Below are 20,152 nucleotides of genomic sequence, written 5' to 3'. Positions count from 1 at the left end.
CTTCTGCCTCTGCAGGTCTTGTTCATTTCTTGGTATGTACCTGTCAGGTCGTAGGCAGGTGCAGACGGCAGTAAAACCCTGACACACACACATCGCTGCCGCTTGTCTCTTACCCTTTGATGTTCTCTCTTATCTTGAGACAACAGGCCAAAGTCCAGGGAAAGGGACATTCCCGACTAGATATAGAAAGAAAAGACCTGCTATGAAGATTACGCCACCCCTCAACCCTTGATATCCTATTGGTGCATAACATGGTCAACTTTAGCGTAAATGTTCCCAAAAACAAAGCCAGCGAACTCCTTTCATAAGCATTACTGGCAGTATTGATAAGAGCTCCTACGGTCATGGAATGACTTGAGGAAAAAAAAACATTTTCTTTCTAAATGTCTTTGATTATTTATTTATTTCCTTTTTTTTCGGAGCACTGAGCGACTGGGTGGAGCACAGAATGGAGTGCAGGAATATTTATCGGTTTTGAGAAAAAAAAAATCATCCAACTGTAATCGGACATTAGAGCATGCACGCTGTAAAAAAAACAAACCTGCATTTTATATCTTTAGAAAAGGTAGCATTCCGATTGCCTTTGAAGTTGGTGGTTGGTTGGTGATTATCTCAACTTGCCTTCTCAAGCGCCGCCAACTTAAATTTTACAGAAATTGTACCTAACTTTTTTTAGAACAAATAGCCTTTTTTGCCGTGTACTATCCTGAAAATTTGGCACACAGTCAAGAAAGTATATTTATAAAAGAACATGGATAAACCCTGTGCAATGCTAAGACTGTAAGGGGACATACTGGTTTTGGGTTTTGGGTTTTTTTGTTCTATTTTTTGTCCGCTTGAGGCCTCCGTAGAAGTCCAGTACACCGCAGGAGTTGGAAATAGGTTGTGTTTGCTGCTCCGTTACTGGTTGACCATTATGCGAGTTAACTTACACCCATTGATAAAGAAGAATATTTGCATATTCCTGCAAATAACAGACCATCATAACTGATAACTCTGCAGGTGGACAAATACTTGATATGGAGAATAGGGAGGGGGTGATTTTCACCTTAAGAATAACATGGAGTTTAATGTATGACCATGCAAATACCTGGACCCATACATCTGGGTGTGAATCTGTATTTTCTGTTCATACCCCCCCCCCCCCAATAACATTTCATCGGGGTGGAAGTGGTGTGAACCGGCAGCTCTTACTCACAAGAGTGACTCGGGTGATTCACAGATCACATCTGTCTCCAAAACAAGCAGAAACGATGCAGATCCAAAAAACCACTGGAACAAGGTGGCCAAGCCTTAATGGTGTTATTCTGCTCTGTGTGTGTGTGTGTGTGTGTGTGTGTGTGTGTGTGTGTGTGTGTGTGTGTGTTTTGAAGGGAGACCGTGCCTAATCTTGCAGCTTCCTCTAAAATGCTACCATGACAGGCTGTCAATGTGTGTTTTACATTAATGGAAGCCGTTCAGCAGTCAATGCTGTGTGTGTGCATTTCTGTATAAATGAGCTGTGTGGAATGTGCTTTCCTCATGAACTTTTTTTTTTTAATTGTTGTATCACCACGCCAGGCAATGCGACCAACATGCTCACATAGCTTCACGGCTTTTTTGAAGTGTGCTGCTGCCTATTAAATAGCATACTTAAATGGATTCACTTCTTTTTTTTCACAGTGACCCTCCAAAGTGTGTGTGTGTTCATTTGTTGCTAGGGAGTGACCTGAGTGTGAAGCTGTGGTTTGGGATCACTAAAAATAAGATTAAAAAAAAGAAGAAAAGAAATCTGGTTCTTAATTGCCACTGTGCAACTGCAGAGGCCCCACAAGAAAAACCCAGCTTCTCTCAGCATGTTTTGTGTGTGTGTGTGTGTGTGTGTGTGGGGGGGGGGGGGGGGGGTGACCATTAATTTCACTGGCTCAGCTAAAAAACCCAATTATTCTTCCTTTGGTTATTTACAACCAGGCTTCACACACATTTTACCAATAAATATCCATCAATTTTTCACCCCTTTGAAGAATTTGTCCACACTTGACATAAAAACAAAAAAACTTTTTTCTGCATTTATTTTATAAATATCTAATTAAAATCAGTGAAAGTTTTGTGGTTTAACTACATCATAAACACGTATTAAAGTAAGTTGGTGTCAACTAAAAGACAGTTTTCACATTCAAGTTGACCTGCCTGAAATTTCCCAGCTTTATGTCAATATTCATAAACTTTTCTAGGGCCGCACATTTTAAATTCCGTGAGTTTTTCCTGTTTTCATGATGGCATGAGCCCCGAAAACCCCCAAAAACTCCTGTATATTGTGGTCATGCAGCATAATTAGCTTTTTTTCGTAATTTTTTTTCTCTTTTTCCAGTATTACTTTTTCCAGTAGTATCATCCTGCTGCTTTCTTCCTCCTCTTCTCTCCTCCTCTACCTCTATCCATTCTTTTCACATGACAAAATTTGCATAACTGTCATCTTGAAGGGAACACATTCTCTTCAACCTTCCCTCATCACTTTGCGTGCCAGAGGGAGCTGTCTGCCATGCAAATTCAGAGGGACACACACACACTCTCTCTCTCTCTCTCTCTCTCTCTCTCTCTCTCTCTCTCTCTCTCTCTCTCTCTCTCTCTCATTCTCTTTCTTTGCAGGAGCAGGGAGAAGTTACATCCTGGAGGGGACATTTGCAAGCCTGGGGGATGCAAGATGTCAGTGACCACATGCTTCACCTCCTCTTATGGGTTCATAAATCAGTTTCATTTTGCCAGTGTGACATGATGAATTAGTTGTAATGCAGAGGTGGAGCAAGTCTAGTCCAAGTTTATATGACTCGCATCAGTTTAACTCTACATGCTGACAGCAATCATTAGCCGTGGGGGGTGGGAGGAGGGGATGAACTTTTCCTTCACATATGACAACGTGGGCGGAGTTCCCTCTGTTCCTCAGTCAGTTTTTACAAGCTGTTGCATGCAGGCCCCAACACAATGCGTGGGTGACAGCGGAGGGAAGAGAAGAAGAAGAGAAGAGAGGAGGAGAGGAGATGTGGGACGAGCTCCTGCTGCTCCTGCTGCCGCTGCTGCTGCTGCCTTACCGGGTCTGAAGGCGCAAGAATGCCCTGTGACACGGCGCTGAGGCTCGGCCACTTTTACGCACAAAAGTGATTTCCTGTGAGGAACTTGTGAGGAACTTATCGGGATTTTTTTCTCTCTTTATTTTGACAAATTCTTATCAACCACATCCCAGACATGAGATTGAATTTCTCCACAAGCTGGATATTCCGAGGCTGGATAACTTGTGTCCTTGTCACCTTTTACGCACAGGTAAGACATGTCATTTTCATCTTGTCAAAATGATTAATGATATATGTCCGCCTTCTCTTCTCTTTTTTTTGATGGAGATGTAGTTAGAACATCATCACATGTCATCACATAGAGAAAGAGAGGAAGGAGGGGTTGAACTTTTTACGCACGGACGCTGACTGGAAAAACATTGTTTGGGTTTGTCCACTTCTCTTGTTCTGACCGCAGAGACGCCGCCGCCAATTCAATGTTCTCGTCTCCGTCAAGCATTCTCTCCCGGGTCCTCGGGGATCCTGCGCTGGCCAAATGGCACAACATTGGCTCAGCTAGAGGAGAAGCTGAGGAGAGTGTGTGTGTGTGTGTGTGTTTGTGTGTGTGTGTGTGTGTGTGTTTGTGTGTGTGTGTGTGTGTGTGTGTGTGCGTGCGCGCGTGTGCGCGCGCGTGCGTGGGGGGGGGGGTCATATCGATCCGAGAGGGGAAAGTGTTGTCCTTGTTTAGTTAAAGGAGCTAACTGCGTCCAGGTGGAGGAGTTTATAAGATGTGGTTGTGGTGGTGGGACTGCTGGGCACCACCGCCTGTATTACAGTAAACCCTCATGACTTTAACAGGAACTCTTCACCCTGTTTTGTTCCTCCCGTCAAAATAAGAGATCAGACCTTAGAGGGCATCACATTTTTGTCCGGATTCAGAAAACTAGTAGAGGGTTATATTTCTCACCATTTTTCAAAACGTGTGTGTGTGTGTGTGTGTGGGGGGGGGGGGGGAACCTTCAAGAAGATGCATTTTTTCATGTTTAACAGTGACTCTGCAAACTTTTGGCTGCTTTCTTCTCACAGTGGTCTTGCCATTACTGACTCACAGTATCCTTGAAGAATTCCCCTTCATTTTCTTGGGTTTTCACCCACTTCATCCATCTCGTTCCACGTTCTTTTCAATCTGTCTGTGTGGCATTGAGCAATACACAATTACTTCAAGATGTTTGGGGAGTTGAAATGTCATGAATGTTCAGGACTTAGGTGGAATAACATGTGTGAACCCTATTTTTTATTATCAGACTTCAAGCATTCATCTTTTTTTATTTTGCACCTCCGTGCATCCACCCTCCGTATCAGTGTTGCGTCTACATCAGCATTGATTCTCAGGCCTGCAGATTCACTTTTAGTTTTACTGTGCAAATGAAGTTATTAACTGTGTGAATATATCAGGTACCATGGAAACATTTACTTCACAGCATGTGATCTAACTTTCCAGTGCTGCCTTTTATTCCACAGAAACCACGTTTCCCTTCTGCTTAGTGTCACTTGTCGTGCACCAGATGACTTAACAGAGGAAAGCTTGATTACTCGCAATTATTAGGGAAGCTTCGGCAGTTGTTGTTGTTTTTTTTATTTACCATAAAGGAGTTTGAGATTGTGCAAGAATCTTTTCAAGTAAACCGTGATTTGCGCGGATGCCACATCCAAAGATTAGACTTGACATCTTTAATTACAAACCCAAACATTAAATAAAGAATCAGTAGTTGTGCAATGCGCTTTTAAAACACCCCATCACACTTCTCTGGAGGCCCCTGGAGGCCTAAAAGTCAAAGTGTGCTTCTCTTGGCTCTGTGCCTCTGGCTGCTGTGGCCGTTATGCAAATCCTGTCGCTCTCTGACAGCCGATGGAATGCACTCCGTCTCACTCCGGTTTGATGCTATCGCACACGGGGCTTTTAAACAAAACAGCCAGGAAAAGCTGAGAAAATGTCAGTTAGTGAATAGAGAGACCCCTCAATGCACCTTTTGTCTGAAAGTTCCGCAAAGTTAATGCTGAGCTTGGATGTTCTATCTTGATAACCTATAATCATATAGGGTGGATCAGCTCTTTTCCTATATATTTAGAGAGTGAAAACATACGGCCGTGCATAACTGCAAGCCAACGTTTAGATGTGGCGGAAACAGAAATACCCAGCATTCTTTTAGCCTCCTGTGGCTTCTGCCTTTCATGTAAGGATCACCTCACTTCTATCTATCTATCTATCTAGATATCTATCTATCTATCTATCTAGATATCTATCTATCTATCTATCTATCTACCTATCTATCAATCTATCTATCTAGATATCTATCTATCTATCTATCTATCTATCTATCTACCTATCTATCAATCTATCTATCTAGCTATCAATCTAACACATGGTTCTTATTAGAGCTGCTGTTCCCACTGTTGCAATTGTAAAACAGACAGGCTGATGTGGAGGTGATTAAACAATGTCTTGTTGCCTGAGGCCGGACAGACACTGAGACTAAACAGCAGAGGTGTGTGTGTGTGTGTGTGTGTGTGTGTGTGTGTGTGTGTGTGTGTGTGTGTGTGTGTGTGTGTGTGTGTGTGTGTGTGTGTGAGCGAGAGGGAAAATAAATAACAAGATGATGTTTGGGATCATGTTTTAACACTGTTACTTGGGAGTTACACTTGAAGCTGCCAGGCTAGGGGGGAAAAAAGGAGGCTCAAGGATGTGACAGGGGAGGACGTGCAGGGGGTCGGCATGGCGACAGAAGATGCGGATGACAGGAGAAGATGGGAACAGATGATCAGCTGAGGGAAAAGATTGTTGATGTTCATTTGTTATTCAACTGCAATGAGAGTACACTAAAATGATTGCTAGCATTGCTTTCATTAATTAACATTCTCTAATGGTTAACTGATCATTACTAACGGTCATCTGAGCCTTACTAACACTTACCTAATTATTAATAAGTGTTTTCTGAGTATTAATTATACACCTCTTCATTATCCATGTACTCTCATTGTAAAATGTTATCATAAAAGCAAATTCAGTGATTTTACTTAGAATGCAATTTCATCAAACACAAACAAAATCATGATCGATAATTAAGTTTCACAACCAAAAGTAGGAAGAGGCAAGTTAAATCTAATCAGTGGCAGTGAACCACATGGGAAACGTTCAATGAGGGTTTCCCAAAGTGGGGCCAATGGGCCAAATTTGGCCTGCAAGATGTCACTACATAACAGGACGAATAACAGAATGAATGAATGATAGAATTCATTGAAGCTGTTCTCTAAGGAAAAACTTTTCTCTAAATATGTAGGTATATATATAATATGTATAACATATATATATATATATATATATATATATATATATATTTCTCATATTTTATCAGGTTTTGGCCGTTTTAGCGCTCCTTCATTAACTTCTAATTTACTACTAATTTACTATTAACTAGCTACTTTTTCAGTATCTGCCTACATGACTGGACATGTGCATGATGTGTTCTTTGGGATTCAGAGCCGGGAGAAGGGCTGAATGAGTAAAAGAGGAGAAGTTAGTTCAAGGTCAGTTGGACTATACATTGTGTTTTCCTAAATTTGTGGCTTTGGCATCGTTCCTGTCATAACAGCCAGATTGTCTTTTTCAGCAATGTGGCAACAAATTCAACAGTTTGTAATTCAGGGTGGAGCGTGTGTGGCTTTCTTTCTTCACTTTTCAACTGATTTTACCGTGTCATGAATGTTCCATGTCACATTTAAATGAAATAACAACACACACACAAACCAAAAAAATTCAAAGTGCAGAGGTGAACGTTGGGGCTGCACCGATGTGTCAGCATGAAATTAAAGTACTGTTCTAGGTTTTCACGAGCAGGTGCAAGCATTGCCACTTCAAAACCTGCTTATTGGAACTGGTTGCTTGAACCCCGGTGGTGCGTGCAGGTTTCTCAGGAACCATCCACACTTCTAAACATAGACCAGAGGTGGGCAGTACTGACTTGGATAAAGTATTTCTGTATGTTTGGCAAGCTCGTGTAACTTTCTCTTGTTTCCCTGTCTTTTCCCGGGTGGATGTTTACACACTTGGTCAAAAAAACAATCTCAGTATGACATCTGGAATGTTCAGCATATACAGATCAATTTGAGCCAAAAAGAGTTAAAAGGAAAGAGAGAATGGAAATTAATCAGCGTCCCTTTCATCCATCTGAGCATTTATTAATCCCAAGTCAAATGGAATTGATTATATTTGATTCATCTTGATTCTTCCTGTGTAATTGGGGACTATTAGGGTTTGGCTTGCTGGTTTTGTACACTGCTGTGGTCAGGTGACTCTGACAGGGTGGAAAGCATTCTTCCAGGGCACAGCTTGGAAATATTCTAACCATCCTCTTCCTCTAATTTCCTTACCACCATCGTAAACGATGTAGATTTGAAAGATGTTTCGGATCATCGTGTAAAACTGTTATTTCTTTTTTGTCTTCATTTATTTTGTTTTTTTTAGAACGGAGGATGTAACCCTCGCCAATGTGACGACAAGCATTACTTAAAAGGCTCCAGGTGCTGCAAAAAGTGTGAACCAGGTAAAACACGCACGTTCATCCAGTTGAATGTTTGTCTGTGTGAAATGTGACCAGTTGTTTATTTGTTTGTTTTCATGAGAAAGAAGGCATTTTAAGAATTTTTATACTGCAATTATTGGGATTTTCATGCACGTGCGACATGCAAATCCGATTCTCATTATAGTTTTTATTTGGGTGTCTCTGGGTGCTTTAAATCAAGCATAGTGGGCGTAGTTCTATGTGCTTTTTACTCACAGGAATCACAGTGAGGTTAAAAAGGGTTAAATTCATCGTAATCCTCAAAATTAAAAGAGGAAGGATGTATATAACTAGAACATGTGGGCTTAAAATGACAAAGATATACGCACATACACAGTATCCGCCTTGAAACGTGGTTCTCGAACAATTTCAGTTTCCTTCCCCTTTCTATATTTTCTCCATTAGGTTTCCACGTGTTTGCTGACTGCAATGATTCCCATCAGACGAAGTGTATCAAATGTGGACGTGGTGAATACCAACCCAACTGGACACAAGAGCATTTTTGTCTTCAGCAGAAGTTCTGCGATCCAGGTCAGTACACGCATGCTGGATCGCGGCTATCTGAACCATCCGGTACTTAAAACTACAACCAATATTTGTCTGGATGGATTTTTGATACTGCAAGAAATATTTACCTTCAGTGATGATATCAGTTTCACTGCCTAAGGCAACATAGTTTGGTGCACAATATACCAACCTGTCTGGATCTACACAACAACTTGCACATGAACATGCACAACATATGAACATGCCTTTTTTCATAAACTTTTTTTGAAATATTTCCTGTAGAATAAATTAAAAAATGTATATGTTTTGTTTTGTTTTTGTTTTTTTTTAAAAAAGGCTCATGACATTTCAAAGTGAAGAAACAGAAAAATTTAGTGCACATTGTTGTAGAATTGTACTTTTTTGGGACACAACGTGTAACAGTGTCGTGATTGTAACAGAAAATGCAGTTGTTCATGCATGTAATGTTGATGAAGTAAAGGTAGTTTCAGTGGGAAGACCTCCGCTTAGTCAACTGAAACCAAATCAATTGTTATCTCAACTATCTCAGATGTGCTTGGAGCCTCTGTGAGAGCCTGACATAACATGGCAACCCCATTCAGAAAAAACACTTCCTGCAACAACAACACTAAAAAATGTTCCCTCCTCAACCTGCAGGTAAGGGTTTCATGTCGAGGCCTGAAAACTTTGTGGCAGAGGAGCCATGTCGCTGTCTCCCCAACTTCCAGTGTTCTCCCATCAACTGCGAGTACTGTGAGAGGATTCGCATCTGCAATCCTGGATATGGACTCGAGGAGGAACCAGGTGAGACGAGTCCCTCACCGCTCAGCAGCCATCTTGGTAAGGTAGTTTTTTTGGAAGTTAAGAACGCATAGAAAATTGCATTTGCACATTAATTGTGTGTTCGGCATTTGTTTATATGTTAATTAGACTAAGATCATTGTCAAGAATTGCCCTCTATTTGCACGCGCTTCTGAAACAACACTAAATTCTACAATCATTGCCATCACATTCTAGTCTGTTCAGTAGGTCATAAGTGTGTTGTCTCCATTTAGAATGTCTCTGATAAATATCTGTGACTCTAATAAAGACTCAACGTAGAGACACTCCACTTAGGGACGTACCACCATTTCTATATTTGATTCCAGAGTCAACAAATGGAAGGAAGATTTGCGTTCCATGTAAGAATGGCTTCTTCTCCGCTGACAATAGTGCCAAACCATGCAAACAATGGACTAAGTGAGTACATTCATACACGCACGCACACACACACACACACACACACACACACACACACACACACACACACACACACACACACACACACACACACACACACACACACACACACACAGTTTGGAGCTTTGACATTATGAAAGGAAAATGCACTGGGGTATGTGTACTCACCACTAGCCAGCTGTTATGAGTAACATGCACACCACTTCCCCTGGAAGCCTGGACCAGACAGCAGCTTCCACCGCTGGCCGGATCTCTCTCTCTCTCTCTCTCTCTCTCTCTCTCTCTCTCTCTCTCTCTCTCTTTCTCTCAGCATCACAGCTCCAGCCAGCTCTGAAAGCTTGATCGTAAAATATACTGTGAATAAAAAGTCAAATACATCCACAAGTACTAGAACCCCTTTAAGCATTTCTGTCCTCTTCCAGCTGTAAGGCTGAGGGCAGGAGTGAGACACGGCCAGGGAGTGCTCAAGCCGATGCAACGTGTGGACCGCCTGTCTCTGGTAAGACCTGCACACACATTCATTAACAATACAAAGTAAATTTAAAGTTGTACTTCAGCTAAAAAAGTGTAGCTTCTCATTTCTATATTCAAAAACAGGTGTTTTGAGCTCAGGAAGAGGATTTTTTTTCACTCCTCCAGCATTTATTTGTGACTTCAGAATGCAGAAAGAGCCAGCCATGTATATTCAGCTCGAAGCTAATGGTACAGCCAACGACTGCTACAGCAGTTACTGTATGTAGAGAGTCCATCATCTTGTCCTGTACAATCCTTGTCTTCTTTATTCAGCCATATGCTCAGTAATTTACAGACTTTTATCTGAGCTTAAAAGAAAGAACCAAGAATGCTTCTGGTTCAGTGCTTGTTAGCGGTAGTGCTGATTGAGTCGTTCTTGCTTGTCAGTGCGGTGCACCAAGTGTTTGTTTTTAGCTCAAGTCAACATGTTTTTGGATTCATGGCTGGATAAAAAGATGTGGATTATACTGGTAATGGCCAGGCCATGGCTGTTTATTGGAGATACCTAAATGTGTCTCTAGCATTATTCATTCTTTTCCTGTGTGATTTGTAGCTGCTGTGTATAGTATTGACAAGTTTCATCTCTAGTTTGCCTTGATCTGAGTATTCTTAATTGCGTTGGCTGCAGTTGAAAATGGATAAATGGCTGTTGCTGACAAAAAATTGGCACGGTGGTGCAGTGGTCAGCACTGTCCCCTCACAGCAAGAAGGTTCCAGGTTCGAGTCCCGGCTCCATCACAGGATCTTTCTGTGTGGAGTCTGCATGTTCTCCCTGTTCCTGTGTGGGTTCTCTCTGGTACTCCAGCTTCCTCCCACAGTCCAAAGTCATCAAGAGGGGACGAGGCTGATTGATACTCTAAATTGACTGTAGGTGTGACTGTGAGTGTGAATGGTTGTCTGTCTCTATGTGTTGGCCCTGTGATGGACTGGTGACCTGTCCAGGGTTAACCCCGCCTCTCACCTGAAGGCTGCTGGGATAGGCTCCAGCCCCCCCCCCCCCCCCCCCCCCACAGCCCTTAACAGGATAAGCGGAAGAAAATGGATGGATGGATGGGTGTTTGGTCAGTTCTCCTTTCGCTGTTGTTAGCCATCGGCTTCAAGCTTAATATATGTAGCTTGTTCTTTCGGTGTTCTGGAGTCACAGAGAAGAGATGAAGGAAGGAAAAAAATTGTCTTTGTGAGCTCAACATCCAGTCGTGAGTACTTGAAAGGCAAAATACACTTTTTGGATGAAGTATTGCTTCAAAAGATGAAACATGGCCAAACATGTCTGCTAACTGGAAGAGTCATGTCTCACTACATTGTGAGAAACACATGGTTATATCATGTCGGTATTCATATGTGTAGGTGTAACACCAATTTTTTTGCACGTGCAGCGCCCTCCTGGGTTATAGTCTCGGTGCTGTCCGTCATCACTGTTCTCTGTCTCCTCATCCTGCTCCTCTTCTGCTACAAGGACAAACTGAAGTTACTCTCCGGTAGGCTACAGCTCAAATTCTCCTTCTTTTTTTTCTTTTTTCTTTTTCAACGAGTTTGGTGTAGATCTTCCCTTAGTTTTGATTCACTGTCAACATTATTGCTCACCAGTCTCGTTTTGAAACCTTTTCACTTGGAATCAAACATGTACAAAACAAAATGTTTCTTTCTAGTAAATCTGCGATCCTGTGTTCAGAGTCTGAAGAGGACTAGGATACAGCAGGTAAGAAGTAAATGTATTTCATACATGATCCAACAAAATAATTAGGAACAAGCATGTGTCTGTTCTGGAGGATATTGCTAATCTTGCATCATTGTTGTCTCTCCAGGAGACCTTGGGCCCTCTTTACCACAGCGGAGGAGTAGGAGGTTTAGGAGGCGGCCCCGGAGCCCCCAAATGTACACCATGTGAAATGACCAAACTCATCTGTCAAGCCCCCCACAACCTCAGCGATGAGCACCCGTGCACCTACCCAGCCTCTGTTTCTGATGTTAAGGTCTCCCTCCCACTGACGCAGGAGATGGCAGAGACGGAAAAAGGAAATACAGTGGTGAAAGAACAGAGCGAAGGATCTGGGGGTCCTGAGGAGGTGTCTGAGGAGGAGGAAGTGCTGAGTGTGCCTCCACTCCAGGCAGGTTCATGTGTGTGTGTCATTCCGGTCCATGAGCCCCTGGAGGTGGGAGAGAATGAGGACTGTAGCCAGGCTGTCAGCCCCGGGACCCCTGGAACCTGCTCCTGTAGAGGTCTAGACGGAGATGATAATGAAAAAATGATCTCGTCCAAGAGTGAAACAAGCGTTGCATCTCTTGTTTCTCTGTCTCCTCCTCTCCTCCACACCTCCTCCGTCATCCCTCCATCCAGCCCACATCCTGAACACTGCCTGCCATTGTCCCAAGCGCAAGCGAGGCCGTCGCTGCAAGCTCACCTAAAAGATGAGTCACCGGCGAAGCAGGAGGAACAGTACAGACTGGCGAGCACAGACTCCGCCTCCACAGAGACTCATGGACCCAGTGCATCTTCGACGATGACCTCAGTTGGCCCTCTGACGGCGTCTTCATCTGTTGGAGATCTCTACTCTGAAAAGCCCCCTGGAAGCTCCAGCCAAGAGCAGGGCCTTTCCTGGGAGGACAGCAGAGGGAACAAGCTCTTATCTGGGGACTCTGAGATTGAGTGCCCCCCTGAAAGCCTCCAGAGTCAGCTGGTAGAGCCAACTCTTACCTCAGGTAGGTAAAAATGTAAGAACCTCTTAACCTCGTAACTCACCTGTACAGAAGAGCGTTTTTTTTTTCCAAAAACAACCCCCAACTAAACACAGTAATGATGAATTAAGATGGAAGAAATTAGGGCAGCATGAAATGTTTTGGGGAGAAAAAAACAAGTCAAAATTGTGACTTTTTTTTTAACAATTCCTAGAAACAAGGGCAGAAATTTGGGATTCAAGTCTGATTTTACTTCATTTTTCATTTTTCACCACAAAATATTACACATAGTGCACTCATCCTCCTCTGTACGAAATTAAGATACTTGTGATGAGTCCAAATTACTTTACAGTCAAAGTGTAGGTGCTGATATGAAGTCATACCTTTCACTTCATATTACTCATACTCTGAGAAACAATCTTGAAATATTGTTCTGTTATTGTTCTAAAATATGAATTGAAGAAATTATGAAGAAAAGAACCCATTCAAATTCGTGCAGAGTCACCATAGCGCCACCTGGTGGTAAAATCAATGGAAGGAAATGTTGAGGAAGGAAAAGATCTGATCCTGCCGCTGGTGGATCAGATCTTTTTCAAATTTGGTCAGAAACACCTTAAGAACCCAGTGAGGTGTTAAACAGCATTACCATGGCAACACCCCAAATTTTCTTGTCCTGGACTCCACACGGTCAGCTCTTTCCCAATTGTCACATGTTTGATGAGAGTCCTGAACATATCTTCAAGATGAATTTAAGTCCTAGTGGCTGCAGGAAGTGATGTTTTCATCACAGTGCTTCATTCGTCTGCGAATTTCAAATATGATCAGATTTCAACACCCTTGTACTCGACAGAACGGACACATTCTGCGGCGGGCGCGGGGGAGTAAGGGTCCACTCATTGCTGCTTGTAAATTGGGTTTGGCTCGCCGCGCTGTCCAAGTGCCCTCAATGATTGCAGAGTGTTTATGGAGTGTGTGTTCTGTGTTTGTGGAGGCCGCCACCACGACGTTGCCACAGGATCATACATGATTTGATGCACTCGCAGTTTTGTGTTTCCACAGAGAACATGAACTTTATGTTAGTTTTAAGAGAAATGTCACATGGTTTAACTTTTATCGCGGAGGTCTTTCCACGCTGGTGAAAGAAATCTCTGGGAAAGATTTTTAAACACTTTAAATGAGTGATAATAAGTGGTTACGCTTGGGTTTAAAAACAGTATTATCTGTGAGGTTGGATAGGGGGGCTTAGTTTGAGGTACAGTTAGGTAAACGCGCTGAAGACAATGTATAACACAAGACGCCTTCCAGCATATGAATAAGTTTGCATGATTGTTCCCAAGAAATGTGTTTATCAGCATCGGGGCTGATAGTTGGACCACACAAAGATTAGTAAGAAACACGATATGTGCATTTTAGATGAGCAAGCGAACCACCAGAACCACACTCAAACATCCAGTGTTGTGTGTGAACTGTGCCATTTACTGAGCTCCTGTTTACCCAGAGTTCCATAGGGTTGCGCAAAGTGACCACAACTTTAATTGAAGCAAGATGTGCAGTGCTCCGGTAATACTTTTATAACCCTGTCCACCCAAAAACACACACACACACACACACACACACACACACACACACACACACACACACACACACACTCACACAAACTTGTGAAGAGTTTTTTGGACTCTTACTGTTGACTGAGCTCTTTAATGACACACTTGAAATGCACCATTTCCCATCATGCAGTAATGACAGGTGATTAAATGGACTTCCCGCACATGCTATTTACAGGTCAGGCTGTGGTCAGAGGTGTCACCTGTCCACTGCAAATATCACTCTTATTATTGGGCATTCAGAAAAGTTTGGTATTACGGAGAAACAAAGAGAAGAACTTGAGCAGATTCCAGAGAACTTTGTTTTTAAACTTGTGGTCAAATGACATATTTTCAAGCTCTCACACTGATATTCCGGGAACACATTCTTGTTTGTCTGTCTCTGCAGCTTTATGTGTGTGTGCATGTGTTAAAGTGCCTCCTGTTTGGTTACATTTACTGCTGCGTGTGTGTTTGTGTGTATGTGTTAACAAACTGGGCATAAGCTGTGAATCATGGACGGTCATCTTATTCTAGAGGCTGGAAAGTCACACGGGATGAAATAGGAGCCAGAAGCCTAAATTGGTGAAGGATGGCTAACAAACAGAAAACAAACACACAATGGATTTGTGAATTGACCCAATTGGCTCTGATCCATATGTGAACAATAAAATGCATAATGTAAATGTTTGGATGTGTTGCAAAGTAGAAAAAAGGGGATGAGACGTGGAAAGTTCTTTTGGAAAGAATAAAGGTTATAAAGAGTTGAGTAACTCTGTTGTCTGCATTTATTCAGACATGTGCGTGTAAACATTTGATAAACGGCTTGTTTTGAGATGTCTCGATTCTCTCATGCGGTCTGTGTCGCTATGGTCGCTTTGTGGTCATTCTGCATGGTCATTACACCCACTGTCCCTTCCTCACTTACGTCATAATAAACCAGCGATACTGTTACACAACCCCACCTAAAGAGATTTAAAAGAAGGAATTTTAAAGGTGACAGAAGCAGTAAAAGTGTACAGTGAGGCTACATTAATAATGATTAATTAATGCTTAATGCTGGCCATCGGTGATATTTGATAACATTAACAATGCTTAGTTCACATTAATAATGCTTAGTTAAAAGTTAGTAATGCTTAGTTAATAGTTAAATATACTTAGCTTATGCGTAATTAACCCTTAATAATGCCTATTTAACTATCGGTAATGCTTGTTTCACCATTACTAATGTTAACTTTATTGTTAGTAATGGTTAGTTAACTGTTACTAATGATTAGTTAACCCTAAGAAATTATTATTTAGCCGTTGTGAATGCTTGTTTAGGCGTTATGGATGCATATTTAACCGTTAGTAGTGCTCAGATATCCCTTACTAATGCTTAGAGAGCTGTTAGTACTGCTTAGTTAACTGTTACTAATGCTTAGTAAACTCTTAGTAATGCTTAGGTAACCCTTAGCAATTCATAGTTAAACCTGTAGTAATGCCTATTTAGTCATTATGAATGCTGTTTAACTGTTATGAATGCTTTTTTTTAACTTTTATGAATGCTTATTTTTTGTCATTAATGCCTATTTAACAATTAATAATGCATGTTGAACCATTATGAATATGTGTTTTGCAATTATGAATGCTTATTAAACTTTAGTGAAGTTCATTTTTACTTCATGGGTTACAGCAAAGATTGATAAACAATATGATGGGGTCTTTAGTGTTATGGTAAAAGAGCATTAATAAATTATTAGTTATGCTTAACTAGTGCTTCTTCAGCAATCTTATATATACCTAATCATGAGATAACCTATCAGTGTAGTCCTACCTAAAAAATTTTAACCACATAAACCATGAAATGTGTCACACATCTTTTTTCTCTTTCCCTCCCATCAAGGCCAGGTGTCTGGAAACAACAACACCACCTTCATCTCCAGCGGCCAGGTGATGAACTTTAGCGGTGATGTAATCGTTGTCTACGTCAGTCAGACATCCCTAGGCAGCAATGGGGCGGGGCTAGAAGATGACTTCGGAAGTCCTGTCCAAGAACAGGCCAATGAGACAGCGCCGTTTTTCCAGAGTAGCCTGAGGTCACCGGGAGACTCCACTACCCATAACACCTTTCGAGATGAGACATTGCCAGTGCAAGAAGTGATGGAACCACTGTCACATGGAAAGTGAAACCGAAGTGCTTTATGTTGACACAGTGATCTACTCCTTCAGTTACATCTGGTACTTCATAAATACTTCAAAATATCTTTTAGCGGAAGCTGATGACTTTTAAGGAGAAAACTATTCTATTAGTGATTTATCTTCTATGTTTTGTCCCATTTCCCACGTAAGTCCTGAACCCTGCCCTCTGGCATCTCTCTGAGCCTACATGTTCCACTGGAAAGCTTCAATGGAAACTCCCTTTAATCCAGTCAATGATGGGGAATTTTGTTGGGAATTGGATGTGGAACTAGGCTGGAAGAATGTCATGTTTTTACTGCCGAATGGAAACTGGAAGCGGATCCTAATACAAAGAAGTTACTACAATTCTCATTTGCATTTTATTATAAAACAGGACAAGACAACAATGAGCAACTAGTTTATGAACTGTCCTGACTTTGACATTAACATGCACAATATGGAAATAATTGTGAACATGAAAGCAAATATTGCTGCAGTAGAAAATTGAATCAACAAGCTCCATTAAAATTTAGAGTAAAAGTTCAAGGATCAGGATGGATGTTATGGTGCTTCTCCAAGTGAATATTCCTTGTTTTGCATGGTCTAACAAAAGCTATTTTACAATAAAGAGACACACCCAGTTTTGGTACGACACTTGTTTATCCTGCATGTCGATTTTTGTGTAAATTCTCCTATTATTGCACCACGTGTGCAGTTTGTGTGTTGGGAAAAAAATGCTATGCATTTGATAAGCTATTTTACTGTTGGTTTGCTTTATTTCACTATGTTTTAACATGCAAGCCTTAATGAAGAAAAGATCATTTGTTTTAAATAATTTTACAAAGTAGATTGTTTATATGTTATTTCAGGTAGGTGTTTTTACAAAAAGACAAATATTCCTTTTGTGCTTCCTCTCATTTAATGTGTATATAAGTTCAGTGCAGCCATAAAGAGCAGGAAAACACACTGTAGGACTTAAAAGGGACTTCTCAACTACAAGCCATTTGTATGCAACCTTACAGTAATTATGTACATATCAATCAGATCTATGCAATGAATGACTGAAAGACTATTTTGATTGAAATAAAATAATGTTTTGCATCTACTCCTGTCAAAGATGGCTACCTTCCTGCTCTCTGTGGTTTCTCTCTGTCAGCGTTCCCATTCTTGGATTCAACAAATGGCAATGAAAGAGGCATTTATCTCCACGACATGATCTATAATCTTTGTGAAACAGAGCTAATTGCACATGTGGCTGGCTCTCTGTGTGTCTTTGCTTCAGACAGGCAGGCCTTCATCAGGCTCGGGAATGGCGAGCAGCTGTGAAGAGAAGCAAATCTCGCAGTCAGACCAACTAGCGTCACAGCGAGACCACATGAGAGGAGCTGGCAGCGCTCATTTAAGCCTGGTCGGGGTCAGCAGGAGTATGTTTATAAGTGTGTGTGTGTGTGTGTGTGTGTGCGTGCGTGCGTGCCTGCGCGCGCTCGTCTCATCTCATCTCAGCGTATTTTATGGTTGTTTGTGAAAACAGGAAGTTATGACTAGCATTCACATGGTTTACATGAGACCTGGCTGTGGATGTCAGCATCCATGTGAGAAAACATCTCACATATATGAAGTCCTGAACCTCTGTGGTACTACAGTCCACCCTAGCGGCAAATGTTTGTCTCAAGATCATGTGAGGGGAAAAAAAATGAATGCCTAATCTGGTGAGGTTTGTTGGACTCTTCATTCTCCATGCAGTGGTCCAGGCCCAGTAATACCAGCAGCTACATGTGCAGTTCTTCCTGTGGAAAGCACCAGAATGTCCACAGAAATGAAACTCTGAAATTAAAGTCGCCGCACCTGTGGAGTCAGGTTTTGAATTTCACCCGCAACCGTGTTGGTTCGTATGTACAAAAATGCTTTAATGCTGAGGTCAAACTACAAAAAAGCAATTAGACCAAGCAACACCTGGACGGCAGTTAGAACCTCAAAAGGCACCAGAAACACCGATGCTGCTTGCCCCAGCTACTGAACAGGACAGGTTAAAAAAAAAAGAACCTCAAAATGCTGCAAACAAATGCACATTGAACTGATAAAGACTGAAATAGTACCTGCATTAGAAGCCTTCAGGACTTAAGAGTGTAATGTAATACTTCCCAAAATATTCCTTTTTTTGTGTGCTGCTTAAATACCTGGGAATACTAGCAATAGTAACTGGGGTGAAGTATAGGACTCTCCTGTCAGCAAATATGCAGAAACTGCTAAAAACCAGAGGTGTAGCTAGAGAATGGGAAGGTTGGGGGGTTGCCATAGTTAAGTCAGAGGAGTCCTGATCCTGTGACCCAACAATAAGGTCAGAATGTAAATTAACTCCTATTTTTGGTGATATGATTGTGAAAAGAACCCAGTTGTATCAAAAGAAAGAAAGAAAGAAAAACAAATCAATCCTTTTTTCTTTTTGCATTTTCAGCCAAAAAGCAGGAAAAAAAAGTATTTTTGTTTAAAAAAATGATTGTCAAGCATGAAGTTGCTTGATATTGGTTTTGGATTTTTTTTTTCTCTAACTCTCATGAAGTTACAATTAAGAGCTTCTTTTTTGCTTGTTTTTGGGTAGGTGAGTGCATAAGGTGTGCAACAGCACCCTCTGGTGAATAACAGTAAAACATGGATTGATGGAAAATCTCATCGATATACGCTCACCTAATGGCATCAAAAGGAACCCAAATGAGCGGAAAACGACCTAAACTGGCAAAGCCGGGTGTAAACGAAAAGCAAGTCAGCAGGTTCTATTATTTCAGTATCTCTAAAAAGGTGATTTTTTTTTTATATCAATATAACTTAGATTAATCTGTCATAACAAGAAAACAAGTTAATTATCTAAGGGTAATGCAATAATTAACTTGTGATCTCATTAGATACATATTGAAGACCAAAAAGAGAATTAATGAGTTACTTAAAAGGTAAGCCATCTGTGCTGTCCATAATATTAGAACTACGTGGACCACAAATACAAAATTTCGTAGTTATTTTGGTCTCATTTACTCAAAAACTGTGTTGTAACTTGGCTAGCACACTTCCTCTAAAGGCAGCAATTTGGAAAAGGTAATAGTGGTTCATAATCATTTTTGTTGAGTTAACTGTAATTTATGCCTAGTTAGGTAATTAGTAATGGTCATGCCTTAGTAATGCTTAAGTAACCATTGGTAATGCTTAATTAACCATTATCAATGATTAATTAAATATTAGTAATGCTTTAATCAGAAATAATGCCGAGTTGAAGTTAGTAATGCTTATTTAATTGTTATTAATACTTAGTTAACCATTAATTAGGTGGGTTGAATAATGAGTAATGATGTTCATGTCATCTTCTTGGGTTGTAGAAAAGTTTGATGACTAAACTGGATGGGGAGAGCATTAAATCAGTATCAAGATACTCATGTGACTGTTCTTGGCTTCCATACAATGGAGTTGGTAGTTTCAGGGTCTGACATGGTGTCTAATTCATTAGTTACACATTTGAATGCCAAAAAGAGCATAATGTTTTTTTCCAACTAGTTATTCAATAAAAAAAAGCGTATCATGTCATGACAAAGACATTATAGCTAGAATTAGTTATGTTGTTATAACAATTTAATCATGAGTAAATAAGCTATGTATTAAATATAGAAGCTAAATAAGAACTAGATAAATAAGCTTGTATCATGAGATAATTACAAGCGTGGCCCTCTAGAGTTTAATAATCCCTCTTATGAAGGCATTTACCTGTTGTGCAACGTGATAGGTGACAAATTAAAAGATATTTCAGTTCCCATCTGGACCAGAAGTGGTGCCTTTTACATAA

The 20,152-nt window shown here is 41.0% G+C and overlaps 1 protein-coding gene across 2 annotated transcripts; it reads left to right on the top strand.

Annotated features, from left to right (window-relative positions):
* Nucleotides 1-2,947: 2,947 nt before the first annotated feature.
* tnfrsf11a (tumor necrosis factor receptor superfamily, member 11a, NFKB activator) lies at nucleotides 2,948-17,434 on the top strand. 2 transcript variants are annotated; one of them, XM_086191111.1, is made up of 10 exons: nucleotides 2,948-3,297; nucleotides 7,549-7,627; nucleotides 8,051-8,176; nucleotides 8,810-8,956; nucleotides 9,301-9,391; nucleotides 9,814-9,890; nucleotides 11,281-11,382; nucleotides 11,554-11,603; nucleotides 11,710-12,604; nucleotides 16,052-17,434. In XM_086191111.1, the coding sequence occupies exons 1-10, from the start codon at nucleotides 3,223-3,225 to the stop codon at nucleotides 16,333-16,335; spliced, it is 1,926 nt and encodes a 641-aa protein (XP_086047237.1). In that variant the 5' UTR covers nucleotides 2,948-3,222; the 3' UTR covers nucleotides 16,336-17,434. The 2 variants fall into 2 exon arrangements, with proteins under 2 accessions (XP_086047237.1, XP_086047236.1); XM_086191110.1 differs by having other exon boundaries at nucleotides 8,810-8,992.
* The last annotated feature ends 2,718 nt before the right edge of the window (nucleotides 17,435-20,152 follow it).

This window comes from Aulostomus chinensis, chromosome 21 (assembly GCF_037954235.1).
Source record: "Aulostomus chinensis isolate RoL2024-O1b breed Wild chromosome 21, RoL_Achi_v1.0, whole genome shotgun sequence".
NCBI lineage: Eukaryota > Metazoa > Chordata > Actinopteri > Syngnathiformes > Aulostomidae > Aulostomus > Aulostomus chinensis.
Note: the sequence above shows the minus strand (reverse complement) of the source record. Positions and strands in the feature narration are given on the sequence as shown.

Excerpts from the sequence above, each read along its gene's own strand:
- tnfrsf11a (XM_086191110.1), top strand. The coding sequence starts at position 3,223 with ATGAGATTGAATTTCTCCACAAGCTGGATATTCCGAGGCTGGATAACT. Across the intron at positions 8,993-9,300 it reads ACCGCTCAGCAGCCATCTTG|AGTCAACAAATGGAAGGAAG; the intron begins GTAAGGTAGTTT and ends ATTTGATTCCAG. Across the intron at positions 9,392-9,813 it reads CCATGCAAACAATGGACTAA|CTGTAAGGCTGAGGGCAGGA; the intron begins GTGAGTACATTC and ends GTCCTCTTCCAG.